Below are 18,689 nucleotides of genomic sequence, written 5' to 3' on the forward strand. Positions count from 1 at the left end.
AATGTCTGAATCCTTTCACTTTACATGTAGGTTTCGAATAATACAAAATTACTATCTTTTTTATTAAAGAAATTGGTTATTTTAAATGTCAGTAACACTAAATATGTTTTGCTATTTGTACATAAATGAAGAATGAGACCTAAAAGTACAATAAACAATCACTTTTTTTTTGTTACAAAACGAAATATATATTAATATATATATCAAATCTGATAAAATCAATTAGGAAAAATCAGAAGAATTGATGATTTTTTTTAGTCATCCTGTTTCTGTTGAGATGATTTATGTTTCTCAAATAGATGTAGCATGTTTTATTTAGTGTTTGAATTTTATTATGTAGTTGTCTAATTTATGTAGGAGAGAATTCAAAATATGCTACAAAGAAAGCACATGAGAACTTTGTTTGGGGATAAAAGTGTACTTTTCTTGAACAATGAGGATTATAAATAAGGAAGAGACAATTTTATAGCCAACTTTGAGAGTTATTTGATTTCATCATCTCTGAATATAATTTACTTTTTTAACCAATTGGCCATTTTTTTTTTTTTTTTTTTTTTTTTTGAGTGGTGGTCAATCATTATTGGGTGTGTATACCTAATGGGGAAAAGAGTTTATGAAATTTAGAGTTAGTTGTTATGGATGCAATTCTTCTGTTAAACATCTTTTTTAAAGATGAATGTTTCAAAAGATTTCAGTTTAAATATTAAAAATGTATTGCTGAACTTAAGTTGAGTTATTTGCGATAGTTCTTTTTAATGTTATGCTGAATATAATATATTGCTCCCAGAATTTACTTTTTTTTATTAATATGATTGATCTGTAAAAAAAAAAAACTTTTTTGTAGTAATTGTTATTTTCAATCATGACAGGGATAGAACGTCTTGTAGATCCTTTAAGAGTAACCTGTACCACCAAAGTGAAAGCTAATTCTGTTAAGCAAGAATTTGAGAAACAAGATGAGCTGAAGAGATCAGCTATGAGAGCTTTTGCTGCATTACTTGCAGTACCAGATGCAGGTAAATTTCTTCCAGTTATAATTTTTATATAATATTTTATTATAATTTTTTTTTATTATTTAAAACATTACTGCCTCTTTTTTTTAATTCACTGATATAGACTAAAAATTCAAAATTTTATTACATTTATAGAGAGTGAAACTACTCTATAAATGCAATAAAATACAAGTTTTAGATCCAAAAATGTGTTTGTGGGTATTGCATGCAAAAGTAACCACTGGTGCAGAATGTCAAAGGTTTTTTTTGGGGGGGGGACTCAAGTAGCCCCTGGGGCAATATTTCGGCTAATTAAAAAAAATACTAGAATATATTTTATTTATTTGATAACTGCGTTACGCTTTTGGCTGATATTGTAATGGATTTCCTTATGCTTTTTCTAAATGCAGAAATTTTATTTAAGATATTATGGTAACACTTGTAATTTGACTTACTCATTTGATCATTCAATTTTTGACCTTTTGTTTTTCCAAACGAGTTTTTGGTATTGCCTCTGATTTGTACATGGTTTACAAAATGTTGATATATTTTATACATATTTTTATTAGGACATGCTAAACTTGGAATTGCCCATTTGAGTCATCATTTTTGCCATTCCCACTGAATTTGCTTAGATTCATAGTTTTTTTTTTTTTTTTATGTGTCTCTTTTTCAAGTTGTAGTATTTTATATACATAATTTTTTAAAAGAAATTCTGATGCTTAGGACCTGCGAAATTCAAATAACACATTTCGTTCTTCACTTTTTGACCTGCCTATTCTCGTTTCCTCCATTTTTTGTTACTCATAGTTATTGCTACCGATTTCTGCGAGGCCACTGCACGGCTATTGCTTCTTTTTGAATTTCGGTATTTTTAATATGATAGTATACACGAGTTTCTAACTGTGCATTTCAATAATTTTTGACGTGTCTATTTTATTTATTTTCGTCATAAATACACGTGGTTGTGACATCCATTTTGATTGTGCAACACAGTTTACGATTTTTTTACCATTTTTTTTCTTTCTAAACGCAAAAATATCATTTATAATATACACCTAAAGTGAAATCTCACAGTACAGACACAAAACTGACATTAAAAAAAAAATTCCCTGTGAATCTTCCTAACCATTATGTAAATGTTATTTTCTCTCTCTTCAAACCAGACACCGATTTTCTTAAAAAGATCTAAAAAAATATTTCTGCTTTAAATTTAAAAAAAAAAAACATGCATCTTTCTCCCTTTTTTATAGCTTGTGAAATTTTTTACTTATCCATAACTAAAAATATTATTAAGCTTTTTCACCATATAAGAATCAATCATTCTTCTGTCACCCTCCTTTATAGGCCAAAGAAAGGTCATATGAAATATTAGACAGTGACATATTTTGATCTGGACAAACACAGCTTATGAGACCCTCACTAAAAATTCCTCTCTTCTAATCAATTTGACTCTTGTATTTTACACAGCTGTTTTTTTTTTTTTTTTTTTTTTAAAGGAACAGAAATATAGTCATGGAGGTGTTCATATAAATCAAGCATTTTTTTAGACACGTGACAAATGATTGATTGTGAATACAACTCCATAGGGCTTTGTACCTTGCAAGGGGCTACTTTCTTTTGTATCACATCTGCCCTTCAAGGAGATAGTGTCATGTTGAAATTCCTTAAGTTTATGAGTAGGACCTTAAATTTAGTTTTATAAATTATTACTATTTCAATATATTTTGTTTTCTGTTACTTTTATCACACGTACTAGTTTATTCCATAATTGTGTAAAATGAAACGTCCCCCCCCCCCCTGCTTCATTTGCTTTCCTTAAAAAAAAAATTAGAAACTTTACACTTTGAAAATATCGTAAAAGAGTGCTATAGTTTGGGAAATTTCAAACCAAAATAACATTTAACGTAATGCTTGAACCGAATGTTTGCTTACAAGAACAATTATTCCCATCTTTTAAAATAAAAATTCACCGGAAAATGTAAGAAATAAATATTAAATGTATTAACACTTGAAAACATTTTAAGCAATCTTTATCATGCTAAAATTTAAATTAATAAGAAATTATCTGGAATAACTCTCTTCTAGAGTAAGTTTATTTTATTTAATCATCTATTATTGAAATACTCTCTTCAATTTTTTCTTTATTACAACATTTTGTTAGATGTATAGTTAATTAGTTACGTTTGTTTGAAAAACATCTGTAATTCAAATATTACACTTTTGCATTTATATAAAACTATTTTTTAGTGTTTGTCAAGAATTAACATTTGTTTTTAGCAACAGAAATTGTATTATACAAAAAACAATTAAAGTTTTAATATTCATTGAATAAAAATAGCTATTTATTGGTTAATTTTAACTTAAGAAGTTTTTAGAAATTATTCAGTAACTCTTAATTTAGCCTTTGAATTTTATTTCAGCCTTTGTTTAAAAACATTTTTTTAGAACTCCACTAATTATTTAATTTATGCATTTAGATTTTTAATCTATATTTAGTTAGAATCAAAAATCCATTTCTTGAATCTGCAAAGTTAAATATATTTATCTCAATTTACTTAAATCGCTACAGCTCTGATGAGTATCCTATTTTCCTGGATTCACTAACAATGAATATCTCTTTCTTTTTTTTCAGATAAAAATCCATTAATGATTGATTTTCTAGCTCAAATCAAATCAACTCCAGACCTTCAAGTACTGTTTGAAGGAATCCAAAAAGATTGTTCCACGACAACTACAATCACGGATACTTATCTAATGGACATAAGTTAAAATATAGTAGGAAATTAATAGTTATTTTAAATATGATTCAAAATAAATCACCTATTCCAGTTGAAATAGGGCAGCATCTTCTCTATGATAAAGAGTATTTACACGCTGTTTTTCAACTGTATTTTTTTTTCTTTCTTTGTTTTTTTGAATGGCCTAAAAATGGAACTCACCGCCAGATTCACGCTTTGTACATTGGCTCCGATTCATTATTTTTTTAAGATAAAGTTTGTAAAAGATATAAATTGTTTTCTCCTTCCTTTTTCTTTTACACCTTTTTAAAATGTTTTTGCCAATGCTAATGTTTGCTCTGTATTTGAGCATGTAAACATACGATTCGTAATAAAAGCTTTTTGACAGAATGTTGATGTTATTTCTATGAGCAAAACTGTTAATATAAACATTATGCTTTAAAATGGGAGTATTGAGTAGTAGTAGCCAGTGTAGAGATAAAATGTAAAGACAATAAAAATATTTGGGAGTTGTGAATTAAGCAATGATTCTTACAAATTGACAATTTTACTCCTTGTGAATTTTTTACTTCTCACTTTGTTCAAGAGTACGAGTTACCAGAATTGAATATATTTAGGATTTTGTTGTAATCCCCCCATTTGTTTATCAAGAAAGCTGAAAAGCATTTCTTTACTTCAAGACTAAGTCAATCATTTTTTCAAGAGAACATTTTAGGATAGAAAAGTTTATTTTGATAAAACCTCTCTGTTGATAAATATACTACACAAAAGATGTGTAGTAATGTGAATAAAATTTAATTTCATTATAAGCAAACTTGCTTTAAAATTACGGTTATAATTTTAAGTTATTACATCTGTAATAACTGCATACATGCCTAATATGAGTAAAAAAATTAAAGTTTCTCCAACATATTTTTTTACATTTACCCTCAAAATAATTACATTTTCATCTTGATACATTCTTAATTGATCTGTTAACAGCAGTAACACAAAACAACGAATTTATTAAAAAATGGCACTTTATTTTTAAAGACTGTGCACAGTGGGTAATTAAAACTTTGGGCATATAATTACCCAGTCTGTGTGATTAGTTAAAACTAGTTCATACTAGTGTATGTCTGGCACTAAATACGTCATGTGGACAACAACAGAAACACTGCCCACATAGCCTATACTTAGTAGCGATATCGTAAAAATCTTTCCAAGGTCAGATTTATAATAATTAGTGTGAATTATTGGAATAATTCTATGAAAATGTGGCCATCATGCTTTCATATCAGTTATTTTTTTGTTATTTTGATGTAAATGCAGAGATGTGCATCATTTGGTATTCAAAAGCACAAAGTTTTGAAATCTTAATAAATAAAAAAACAGTATTTCTTTTAAATCTCTGACATAGGAAAGATTTCCAGACATAATCTATACATACTGATCTATAATAATAAAACATGGTAAAAAGACATTACAAAAATATTATAAAATAAGCATTTAACATCGCAGATCAATTTTTACCATGGTATAATTAGTGAAAAAAATGCATTTTTCTTAGAAGATTCACATTATGTACAAGCTAAATATAGTATAGCATTATTTCAGCACAATTAACAGATGACAGTACTAATTAGATTTGCTATAATGGAATAAAAGAAAAAATATTAATTACCACCAACAAAAACCTAAGTAAGTTGTATGTTAAATAATTATCTCTTCAAAAAAGAAATCACTGGTTAAGGCAATAACGAACAGAAGAAATATGTGGGCCGTCCAAACAAACAAGATTAAACTAATTGCGGCAAAAGAACTTTCCACACAAATAGCAATGAATTCAAATAGTCATTAGAAAATATTCAAATTTGATAAGAAAAAGTTAAACTAAATTAAAAAAAGAATTATCAATTTTTTTCAAGCCAAGTATTTGTTGGGTTAAATACAAAATAACCCAAAGAAATAATTTGTAACTGAAATGGCAATAATTTTTAAATTGTTATCTAATAAAACAGTGCATAGCAGAGAACCAATTGTCTGGAATCTGCAGAGTAGACATTGATTTATACATAACTGGATAAATGCTTTTATTTCTTTAAACTAGATATCTTCAACATAATGATAGCAATGAAATACACTTCTAAAATGATTAATCTCTTGACAGCACCTCACTTATGCTAGAAATGGGTTACGTCATATTGTCAATACATACTGGAGTAAGATTTTATCTTGTCACAATTTTGTAAACAATAGAATTCTAGTTAAAAATTAAACTGGAAACATTAAGCAAAATGCGCAATTGTTGTATCTCATTTTATAATACTGTTTGAATATATTATCAAAATAATTTAGCAAGAAGATAAACTGATTCTGAAGATTCCATTCCTTGAGGACTTTTTTTCTGTGAGTCAATTGAGCCATTTCCTATTCCAAAACTAGTCGGAAAATCTATCCAGTTTCCAGATAAAAGGTTCGGTACTGTAGTGCTTATTTATTTCAAATATATTTTGATAAGCAAAACTCAATGGGCAATCAAGCTAAAAATAAGTATTCTATTATTAGCTGCAAACTTCGATGATTGTTTAGTAAATAACTGGCTAGTTTTATGGAATGTACAGCAATATTACAATGAAACTTACACATATATAATATGTTTTATACACATATATAATATGTTTTACAAATGCCAACAAATTGTTAGGAAAGATGATAGGCTTTTTCAAAAGAAAAATATAATGTAATGTGAACACAGCAACCAGTGAATAGAATGTGAAAACTGGAGTCATATTATGATGTAAAGTGCTTTAAAAAAGAGAATGCAAAATGCACAACTGTTTCAAAAAAAAATTTTTTTTTTAATTATAATTATTACAACAGATAGTTATGTCAAAAATAGGATATTGAAATGAAACATTAAAAATTAGCTTCAGCTATTTAGAGTTGGAAAAATCTAATTGATCATCTCATATTATTTCCTATTATATTTTATAATGTAAAATTTAAAGATTTTTACAAGCAGATTTCTTATAAAGATTCTAAATAATGTGCATTTACAGTGCAAAATTACAAAAAAAATCAGATGCGATATTACTAAATAAAAAAAAAAAGAAAACACAAATTTTAAAATACATTTTCAAAGAAAGCAAACAAATCAACAAATACAGTGACAGTAAGAGGTAACACAAACTTAGAAACATTGTGTTATAGTTTGACAATATTTTTTCAAGATAATTAGATAAGAGCAACATAGGGGGAATGCAAGCCTTGGCAATTATTTTTCCACATGGTTGACGGACAAATACAAAAGAAAAATAAGTTATTCCAATCAGTTTAAAAGAAATAATAATACGTGTGATATACATGAAGATATTTTTCGAACTCCAAGAATTGGATATTATAAGGCTAATTTAACAGCTACATCTAAAGTCTATTTCATTTTATTGTTTCAAATTATAGTCATAAACTTAACACTGAAAATTCTGCCAACAAATTTAAATTAAAAATTGTAAAGAACAGTAAAAAAAAATTTCCATGTGTATGTATATTTCAGTCACAAAATTGGCATCTATGCTTGAAGATACATTTTAAAATGCAAAGAAATAAAAATATTTTAATTATCATTATATGAATACTTATTTCACATAGTAGGCAAGTTTCTGCCACAAAAAATTAAGCAGCGTATTTAATTATGTGATTAAATAAATTTTAAATGCATAATAGATTGCAAATTTCACTTTTAAAAAAATAGATTGCAAATAAATCACTTTTAAAAAAATAGATTGCAAATAAATCACTTTTAAAAAAAATAGATTGCAAATAAATCACTTTTAAAAAAATAAAATGTTAAGAATTTTAATTATTTGATATTATAAAAAGTTAAAACAAGAGCAAAAAACAATTTTTACATGCAATTCATGAAATTTTATATTTAAAACCACATTTTAAAAAAAATAAATAATATTATGAATAAATATGAAAAATGTTTGAATTTTTTAGATATGCATCTGGCTTTTGCATTAAGACAATTCAGCAACAACTACCCCTGATATATGTATTTATGTACACATATTTATACATAACTACATTTTTTTATATCAAAATTTGCACTAATGAATTAAAAATGCAAAAACAGAATTTCCATTACAAGAAAATGTAAGAAAAACTACATTCATTTTATAATTATCAGTAAAGATAAAAAATAAATTAAAACCTAAAACCAATTTTATTTAACAAAAACTGGGTCAGAGAGAAGAGATATATGAAAAATAAACACATGCTGTCATTATTTATACAGTCAGGACAATAGCCAGCAGAGAGAAAAAAGTACCAGAAATTATTCAGGCACCTCATTAAACATTTGCTCATCACGATTTGTTGTCAAGAATGTTTTTGCAAATTGCAGTTGCTTTATCAGTAAAAAATGGCACATTTTAGTAACACTTTTAAGTAATCTTTGGTTTTCTTTTATCCTGTAGAAAAATCTTTAATGCCAATATGTGGAAATCCTTGGGGAAGAAATCAAGGCAGAGAAGTAGGCTGCCCAGAAAGATGATGAATAATCTGGAACAATTTAAAAACAGTAACATGAAAATCATGATTCAGTGTAGTAAACAATTAAAAGAAAAGTACAATAGTTTGTCTCTTTGAAATCTGTACAATCAACACTTTTAAAATTATATGCAGATAATGTCCGAAACAAAACCGTTTAAATGAAGAAAGTATTCTCACCAATAATCAATTCAATATTTTAAAAGCAACTTTAGTGGTCAGATAACAAAAGGTAGAAAATCTATAAGTATGTAAAACATGTGGTAGGTACAATATCAAAAAAGGGTGATTAAAAATAGAATGAAATTTTTCCACCACAGATCAAGTACACTTCAATTCTTTAAAAATTTAATACGCAAATAATTTTTCATGTAATTGCAGGGTTGCTACTCAAATAGAAGAATAAAATTCCCTGACTTTTCCAGATTTTAAAAAAACTTACAGTCTAATATCACTGACAATGAGGAAGTTAATATATGCAGTGAATCACAAAAAATTAATGTTTGTAATTTGTAACTAATATCGTAAATTTAATTAAAAATATAACACTGTGTAAAAATTTTTAATAGAAAATTCTATTTATTAGAAATAGTTGGAAAAAGAAATTATGTTTTCATAAAGCAAAATTCTAGTTGTGTAGAAATTCATGTCTTTAGAAAATAAAAGTGTTTAAAACAAAATTATAAGTATTCCAAATTTTTTTATTAAACATAAAATTACTGTTACAATTAATAGGAATTAAACCCAATCGAAAGTAAAATAATCAATGATACTTAAGTAAGCTTTAAGGTCTTCAAATCTTGCTGACAGGAGATATATTAAAGAATAAATTAGACTAGAACAGAATGCTTAAAAAAAAATAATAAAAAAAAGTGTCTTACTCTCTATTATAAAATAAAAAATAAATTAAAGATAAACATAGTTGAAAGAGAAAACAAGACAGCAAAAAAATACAGGGGAAAAAAAAGAAAGCGAAAATTATGTAACTATCTTCCATTATCTTTAAAAAATGTAGGAAATAAAGAATTATTATATCCTACTAATTATATCAGAATTGGGGGGGGGGACACAACGCAGAAAAAGGCACGAAACGATGAGCCGTCGAAAAAATTATCCACTAGCAACAAGGATAAACAATAGAATCTATACCAGGGTTGGCTTTTTGCCGGCAGAAACTGGTTATAACCGGTAAAAACTGGCAGAAACTAAAGAAATTTCTATATTAGTTCTTGCTTAATGACATTTTGTTTAAGTAAACTGAAAAATGTAACTGTAACAAACTTTTTATTTCATTGTTTGTAAATATATATTATTTTGTTTATATCAAATATAAAGAGTGCAGTATATCAAATATTTATATAAAATTAAAAAGAATAAAGTAATGTAATAATAAATATTAGATTTTAGTTTATTATATTAAACTCTGAAATTCGGTAATTATTATCATTTAACTCTTTACGTAACTGAATAAAGCTATTTTCAAATAGTTTTTTTTCTTTTCAAGATATAATTAAGACATGACAATCACCCCAGCTGCTACATGGTGGTCCAGTTTTAAAAAATATGCAATAGAAGAAAGTTTCACAAATCTTGCTTGTTCCTTGATGGCAATGCCTGCTAGTTCTGCTGGACTTGAGAGAATCTTCTCAAATTTCTCGTCCGTGCATAGCAAATTGAGAAATTGTTTAGGTTTAGAAACTGCATCAAAACTTTGCTTTTGTTATAGATTACTGCAGAGTGCAAACAATGTAATATTTGATTTTGAATGGTGATAATTTTGTAAATAAATTGTACTTTGCTTAACATTTAATAGTTTTTTCTATGCATTATCCATTGTATGTCAATCTCAGTACTTACTTTTATGTCATTTTCTGAATTTCTGCCACAAATGTGGCAGAAAAGGGTTTCTGCCATGCCAGTTTTAACCGGTTTCTACCAGTGGCTTTAACCACCTCGGCAGAAACTTGCCAACCTTGATGTATACGAATTGAGCATATTAGTGTGTTATTTGCAAGCCATAACATCATATTCATTATATCAGAATTGGGTTAAAAAAATAAATTAAAGAAAAACACCCAGGAAAAGGCACGAAACGATAAACTGACACAAAAATGATCCTCCAGCTATGAAAATTAACAATAGAATCTATACGAAAGAAGCATATTAGTGTGTCAAAAAGTGACTCCTTACATTCGAAATATGTGCTTTTCATAATAATGTCTTGTAAAAAAAAATTTAAAGAAAAGCAAGTGGAAATGGCTGAAAATTATGTGTGATCATTCAAATTCGAAACTCACGTGTCATAACATAATCAGAGTTTGAAAACAAACACGAGCAAAGGGTTGAAAAAATGATAATCCAATGGCGTGAAGTTAGAATGGAATTGTATAAAAAATATCGGAATCATGTGAAAAGGCTCATAAAATGATGAACAAAAGGAGGACAATTTTAGATATAAAGAGGTGGAGAAATATCATCCCTATGTAATGTCTAAAATTAAATTGTTCTGTCAAAAAAAAGGAGCAGAATTTAAAGCAGACAAATCTTAAACAAAAATTATATAAAGATAAGAAAAGTTAACATTCCTACACTTATTACCACAGACATTCACTGATACTTAATAAGAGAAACAAAAAGAATGATGAATATTAAGGAATGAATTTATCTGCACTTCATTTTTGTCAAGCATTTGATTGAAGAATTGGAAAAAAAATACTTTTGAAGCAGGTGAGAGTTATGCATTTAAAATAATGCTTACTCTTTACTTTTCCTACCAAAGTCTAAAAAATTACAAACAAAAAAAAAGAAAATGACACGATAAAAAGAATTTTTTTTGATTTACAATTGACACTCATTTGTTTACATTGTATAAATCTTATTATATATTTCAGAGTTTACCTTATTTAAACTCTAAACGTAGCGAGATCTATATATTATATTATAACAGATTATCTAAAAAAATATTTTTCCTAAATTTTAAGGATTCGAGCATCGATTCTGAGTAAGACAAAAAAACACAATTCAAAATATGAATGTTGCCTGCTTTAATTCTAAATTATTTTTAATTTGAGAAATAAGAAAACTCTTAAGAAAAACTATTATAGAGTTAAGAGAGTTTCATAAAAAAAATATATATTCATATTCTGGTAAAATAAAACTTAAAAAGTGTACCGATTGCTGAGTTGGAGGACACATGAGTGCATAAGGCTCAGTCATATTCGGCATACCGACTCCTACGGGAAGTCCTTTGGGCATTTCCTCATTCTTCTCATCTTCTCTTCGTTTAAGGCATGCTGCTTTAGGATTTAAATTTCTCTCTAAAAATAAAAAGACACATTTGCAAAACATTTACAATTTAAAAAATAAAAAGTATACAATCTAAACAAAACACAATTCTATAAACTAAAATTCTCCATAAGCCACATTAACCTTGTGGATGAAAACAATAAAAAATTCAGGGTGTCTAGCAAATATTTCAACAAAAAATAAGCACATTAAAAAATATAATTAGGAAATTTTTACACTAATAAATTTTTTTTCCGTCTTATTGATGAAAGTTCTTCATATATACATCATACCTGCCAACATGGGAGAATTAAAATAAAATATTTTACTAAAGACATTTTTTAGACTATGTGCAAAGTTTTGATACATCATACATAATCATGCAAGTAAAAAAGAAAAATTCAAAATCGGAAATAATATAAGCACTTACAGTTAGCGAAGTAAAAAATATATATACAAATCTTAATCTTTTAAATTATTATTTATAATTACTTAAACTCTTAACACTCAACATACTGCAGTGCTGGCTGTAGCACTATCTGTTGAGGAATAAGAGCAGAATTTTTGCCATCAGTCAATATTTTATCGCCATTTTTTTTTCTTTTAATTTCACCAAATACATGGAAATTTCAGAATATAAGGGTAAACAGGAGAGAGTGGTAAAATACAGGAGTTTTCATTAAAAAAACAGGAGACTTGGCAGGTATGTGTACATTAACAAAATGAAGGATAATTTTCAAAGACTTCACATGATCATGATAAAATACTAGTTTCTGACAAAGAACTCTTTTCGTGATTATTTTAGCCACCATGAAAAAATTTATATGCAATTTTAAATATATTCAATATTGAGTGGCTTATTCTATTATTAAAATTAATTATTACTTTATATAATTAAGTAAAAAAAATTTTTATTGAAAATTATAATCAATTTAACTAATTATTTAAAAAGGTTATTGATCGTATTTTTTAGATTTATAAGACAGGGATGAGAGTAGTTGGAAAGTAAAAAAGAGGAAATTCAAGAATATATATATATATATATATATATATATATATATATATATATATATATCAGTGCACTCCCGATTATCTGGGTTAATCACCGGGACAGGGAGCACGGAGAATCGAAAAACACGGAGAATCCGAAAACTCTTTTAGTTAGAGAAAAAAATCAATATCAGTACAAAAAATATAAAAATTACTGATATTTGCATGCTGCATAACATCAAACTAGGAATTTTCCTTCTAAAAAATTGTGTAATGCGTCTTCGTCATGTGTTTTACACATGTTTTACGAACCGCAGTAATTTCACACTAATCAAATCCTCGCATATAATCTAATAAAATTTCCACAGAGCAGCAGAAATAGAAATTGTATTTCCCTCATTTACTACATCTTCTGCATCAGTTACTATCATCACTATTTGATTTAACTACATAACGATGTCTTCATCTGTCAAATACTGGAAGACAGGCTCACATGCATCACTTTGAAACCAATCTTCTTCGTCAAGAATTCGAAACCTCAGATTTCTTTTGCTTGTTCTAGAATATTGTTATCATATTTTTCTTGAACATCTGAAGAAGATTGCTCATCAAGCGATATTATCTTTCTCCAAGATCGTGATAAAGTAGACAATTTTACCTTTGACCACGCTGCTGATATTCGATATACTTCAATCCACTAACGAATATTGCTTCCAAAAATGTGGTTGTGTTATAACTTCATGAATAAAATTTTTTTTAACCTTTAAAATGTTTCTCTTTGTATTTTTCGTGTGACTCTGGAATGAGCACGGATAATCCGCGCACGGATAATCGAGAGTGTACTGTGTATATATATATATATATATATATATATATATATATATATATATATATATATATATATATATATATATATATATATATATATACACACACACACAAAAATTTGGCAAAAAAGTGCAATTTTTAAACTTGAAACCATGTGATTATAAATCCTGATGATTAATTTTAAAATTGCATGAATATATAAATATAAATCACATGCATGATTTTAATTTAAGAGAATATGAATCCCGAAATGAGGCTTCTAAATCACATGAATATGAAACTCTATATCGGGTTTAAAAAATGCGAAAATACCAATCATGACGCGTAATTTTTAGATCACGTAAATACGAATCACGATACGAAATTCTTAAATAGCGCGAATACGAATCCCACTGTCTAATTTTTAAAGCACGCATAAATAGGAAAATCGATGTTTGATATTACAAGCGCAAAAACGAATCATGACATTGGATTTTAAGCTCGCAAGAATACGAATCGCTATAGAGTGCTTTAAAAGTGCATAATTACAAATCGCGATATTGGATTTTTAAATCTCGTAAATAAGAATCGCAATGTACAACATTTAAATCGCCTGATTAAGAATCGCAACGTTCAACTTTTAAATCAGGTAAATATGAAAATCAATGTTTGAGGGAGGAATGAGGACTTCAATACTTTCGCTTCGCGGAAAATTTAATTCCTCATAAAATATTTTAACTTGTGCAAAAAAAAAAATTTCAGCGGAAATCAGAAAGGGAAAAATGGAATAATCTGAAAAAAAGCGGGAATCCGCGAATCCGCGGAAGAATCACATCCCTGATAAGAACATGTTCAACAAAACATTAACAACATTAATATTATTGATCGTAGCAATCCAATGAATCAATTAAACTAAGATAACCTTTTTTAAACATTTTTTTACTTTGTTAAATATTTCTATATTGAAAGGATTAAAAAAAATTTATAATTTAAAATGTAAATACAATAGATATTGAAGCTTAACATTTTTGTCCAAAGTAAATTATTAAAGGGTGTCGTAACACTCATAATATTTAACAAATATGAAATAATTTAATTTTAATCTCAATTGTTTTTAAATCAAATCATTAATCAAAGTTTTTTGGAATGACAGATCTGAACAAAAGAATATTTGCAACATTTAAAATAGCCCTTCACTTCATGCCTTTTTAAAATCTTGTCTCTTAATTATTATTAAGTTTTTTTCATCAAAGAAATTAAGAGTTGTTTAATTAACTATTTTCATAAATTAATTAATGAATTAAACTGAAAATTTTCTAAGTAATAATAGAATAATAAAAAGTAAGATGTTAAAAAAATAATAAAGTACAATAAAGGCTTAAAAGTTTTTTTATGCAATTAATGGATGGTCCTGTAGATAAAAAAATACAACGATTAAAAATCTCAATAACATATTATATTTATTAAACTAAATGAATAAAAGGGAGATGGAAATTTTGAAGTGATGAATCTTAGTGATTTTTAACTGCTCTTGGAATCCACATGAAAATATATAACTTGTGAATGATCCTCAAGTCAATTTCAAGGATGTGGTACTAATCTATAATTAGAAGAGCGACTTTCCAGTGACGAAGACGATAGTGCTAATTAACAAGGAAAATTAAATTTTCTTTTGCCATCAGGGAAAAAAAATTAGCAATGTTTAGTTGGTCCCCGTGATCAGCAAAAATTCGAGAGATTTTTTGTGAAGATCGAGAGCGGAAAATGAAGCCTGAAAATGCAAAATGCAGCAGTTTTACACGAGAGTGCAAGAATCCTTTCCACTGAATCTAGCTCAGCATACACACATGCAGACCCGCAAGTTTTTAATCTAACATGTAAAATGATTGGCACCTTCATGTGCTACGGAATAACAATACATCAAAATTGATTGCGGGGGAATAGATTGTAAAAACCACCATATTTGTTTAATTCGTGGCAAAAATCGACATGGCAAAGAAAAAATACCTACTTTTGGAAAAGGGAAAATTAAGCTTTCCTAAAATTACTTTTAAAAAACACGCAATGAAAAAAGCACATTTAATTTCTTTTAAAAAACGAAAATAAGCACCTTTAAGCGTTTTTTAAAAATGCTACGCACTCTGAAATTCCTATAACTAAGCTAGAAATATTAACTTTTTGCATTATTTGTATAATTTACTACGAGATTACAATTTCAACAGCTAAGCAAATCACAATTGATACATTAGTTTTGATATTAGTTCTAATGCTTTAGAAAATTTTACGTTTTTTTTTCCTGCAAATAATAAACACTCGAGTGCATTTTAAGAGTACTCTGTTCCAGACTAATATTGCTATATTTATTAGGTAAGTTTAGACGATCTGTGTAACCTAAAAATCTATAAAATACAAAAGCCTTCAAGTTATCTACTACAGAACATCCTCATCTTTAGAGCATTGAGTCCTTCAGCCTCCTGCAAGATTACAACACAGCAATATTGTCGCAACAGAGAGTTCATACATAAAAGATCTTTCATTTGGAAAGCACAAAACATTGTGTTGTTTCTATTGCCTTCTTGGGAAACCAATTGAATTTAAGGAAGAAGGTGCTTGTTTTCCAGTGGCAGCATCTATGGCCAAGAAGAGGATTTCAGTCACGCCACAGCCGCATTCATACTTCCACAGATCATAATTTTGACCTGAACCAGAATGCAATCAATCTCCAATTCAGTTCACCCAAAGGTATTGGTTTGTTATGGGAACTTGAAGGACTTTGTGATCCCGACAGATTTTACGTGCACCAATAACTATTTAAGAAACAGGGTTTCCTCAGATGGCAGTATATGAACGTCCTACTAATCAGCCTTTCTTGGCCTGCTAAAAATTGCTTTCTCCTCGAACATAAATTGTTCTGCAAGAAACTTCAGCAGAATTTCCTGAAAAATGACTTTTTGCTCTGCAGAATTGTTTTCGAAACATTGAACCTTTCTCGCAAACAGAAGGTTCAAGAAATGCTCGTGATCCTCCTTAACGTTCGACAGCGATCGATCCATTTGCTGTACAGTTTTTCATTGATAATAAGATTCTGAATTAAATAGTAAACAATATGAATACAGAAGCCAATCATTTGCCATGTCTCAACTAACTAAGAATAATATTTTATATTATGTAACGTTCAAATTTCATATTTATTTTTCAGCAAATGACTTATTTTAAGGATTTTCAGTTAAAAAGATTATTCTCCATAAAAATGAGTACCTAAGTTATATGATTTAAAAAAAAGTTTACACACAGCATTATTCTATATTTTGACCTTTTTCTTAATAAACACAAGGCATTTTTGTAATTGAAAATTGGTCACAGATACTTTTATTATTATTAAAAATACCTCACAGAAAGATATAAGTGCCAACGAGATTTGTCGCAGAAAGCCAAAAAAAATTATGCCACAGGGTCTTTAAGATTATTTTTAAAAAAGAATTTAAACAAAGAAGAAAAATTTTTGAACCAAAACACTAAAGCTTTATTAAAAGCACAATAAAAGAAAATACCTCTAACTTGGTTCTCCAATGTTGTGATAACCTCAACAGCTGAGTAAAGAATATTGAGTTTAGTCTGAGTGCCTCTATCTGCACTTTTCACATGTGAACTACACATTTTCCCCAGTTCTTTGAATGCTTCATTTATGTCACGAACACGTATCCTGCAAACATTGAACCACATATTAAAGTAAAATATTTGATAACTGCTAAAATGATTCAAACTCAAGACATTGTTCTTACCTTTCTCTTGCATTATTTGCCTGTCTTCTTTCCTTTTCCTTTTCAGCTTTGATTTCTGGGGGATCATCATTGTCTTCATCATCCAATGATCTAAAAAGCATACAAGGTATACATAGTAAATAATTTTGTTAATACTTACAACTTTAATCAATAAATTCCACAAGCATGTAATTCAGATTAAGAAATTTCTCTAAGACTGCAATATAACTATTTTTGAAAAATTATAATACTTTATTTTCCATCATCATTATGCAAAGTGTAAGAATGTGTTGCATCTCTAAAACAGACTGAAACATCACATTGACAAATTTTTTTTTCTTCTTTGAAGCTCACTCACTTTATTTACCTTACAGAATTAATTGATAGTTACAAAGCTCTTCAATGACTCGAGTTTTAGCAACAATAGATTGAAACCTTGTGTATAAAACAACCAACAGAGAAGTATACAGGGAATTATAGAACAAGATTTTTATTTTTCAAAGTTGCTATTTCATATTGTTCAAACTAATAATTTTTTTAACCACGAAACAAGTCAAATGACTTTTTTTAGTGTTGTATTTAGTAGGACTTATACTAATTATCACAAAAAAATGTAAAGCAATGCTATTTTGATGCAACCAGATTTAACAAGGCTATTTTATTAGCATTGCTGTATTTTTTTATAAGTTTCCTTGTAACTTAAATTTTGAAACTGAGTGAAAATCTCCCATGTCCAACATGTAAGCAGTAAAAGCAGTACAATTTCAGTTCAAAAATTTTATTTAGATTGTTTTAATAAATATAATAAACAGTTCATCATACTTTTTTGCAGAAAAAATTAAAAATATAAAAGAAATGAAATCAAAAAAGTGTTTCTATATATGTAATTATATAAAATATATATAACAATTGAAGCAAACTTTTAAAATTGCCAAACTCATTTGAAAATTTTTTAATGTTACAATCGAAAAAAATACAATGTTTAAAAATAAAATTAAAATATTTTGATAAAATTTAGTTAAATATTTTTACTGAAAAAATCCATTTAACTTTAAGTAAAGTAGATCCTCTTTGTCATGAAAGATGTTTCTTGTACATCAAGAACATACCTGGAACGGGCTCTTTTTGTTCCTCTGGATTGTGCTGCTGCTTTTCTAGATGCGGTACTGCTAGAAGATGATACCACATTAACAGGTGCAGGAATGGTAGGAAGTTGATCATGAACTTGAAGTGGTGCCTGAAGAGGTGAAACCTTAGCAATTGGTAATTCTTCCATCTTTACACTTCCACAAGAGTTCAAAGGAGCTATTATGAAAACAACATTGTTCAGTATAAAAAATATAGCGAAAAAAATTTGATATTTAGAGGTCAACAAAATAAATCACCAGAAATTTTTTAGAATCTTCATGGTTTGATAGTTTTATTTTTAAACAAATAATTTTCAATTAGTTTTTTTTTTTTTTTTTACAAAAGAGTTAACTTTTTATTTATTTATTTTTGTTTACAGAAGATAAGAGTAAAAATTATAAAAATTAACATGAGAAAAATTATACAATTTTTTTTTTCTCATCAGCAATTTA

General features: G+C 27.6%; 2 protein-coding genes across 5 annotated transcripts in view; one reads left to right on the top strand and one right to left on the bottom strand.

Annotated features, from left to right (window-relative positions):
• Cand1 (Cullin-associated and neddylation-dissociated 1) overlaps window positions 1-4,123 on the top strand; it is a 92,610-nt gene extending 88,487 nt beyond the window's left edge. The window contains exons 31-32 of the mRNA XM_016071789.4: window positions 870-1,016; window positions 3,628-4,123. Of these exons, the coding sequence (XP_015927275.1) occupies window positions 870-1,016; window positions 3,628-3,764 (284 nt within the window). The 3' untranslated portion in view covers window positions 3,765-4,123. The remainder of the gene's footprint in view (window positions 1-869; window positions 1,017-3,627) is intronic.
• Window positions 4,124-4,734: 611 nt separating this feature from the next.
• The window catches only part of LOC107454559 (transcription factor 12), a 79,179-nt gene continuing 65,224 nt past the window's right edge, over window positions 4,735-18,689 (bottom strand). For 2 of the 4 annotated variants that reach the window (XR_015430470.1, XR_015430471.1), the window contains 6 exons: window positions 18,219-18,414; window positions 17,131-17,220; window positions 16,900-17,051; window positions 11,438-11,583; window positions 7,544-8,278; window positions 4,735-7,481 (listed from right to left, as the gene is read on the bottom strand). Coding sequence is in view for 2 of the 4 variants with exons in the window: in XM_043047055.3 (XP_042902989.2) it covers window positions 8,237-8,278; window positions 11,438-11,583; window positions 16,900-17,051; window positions 17,131-17,220; window positions 18,219-18,414 (626 nt within the window). In the remaining 2 variants the exon portion in view is untranslated. Of the gene's footprint in view, window positions 8,279-11,437; window positions 11,584-16,899; window positions 17,052-17,130; window positions 17,221-18,218; window positions 18,415-18,689 lie in introns of all 4 variants that reach the window. The other 2 variants (XM_043047055.3, XM_043047054.3) reach the window with 2 other exon arrangements.

This window comes from Parasteatoda tepidariorum, chromosome 2, assembly GCF_982258835.1.
Source record: "Parasteatoda tepidariorum strain Cologne lab strain chromosome 2, Ptep-v5.0, whole genome shotgun sequence".
Classification (NCBI taxonomy): Eukaryota; Metazoa; Arthropoda; class Arachnida; order Araneae; family Theridiidae; genus Parasteatoda; species Parasteatoda tepidariorum.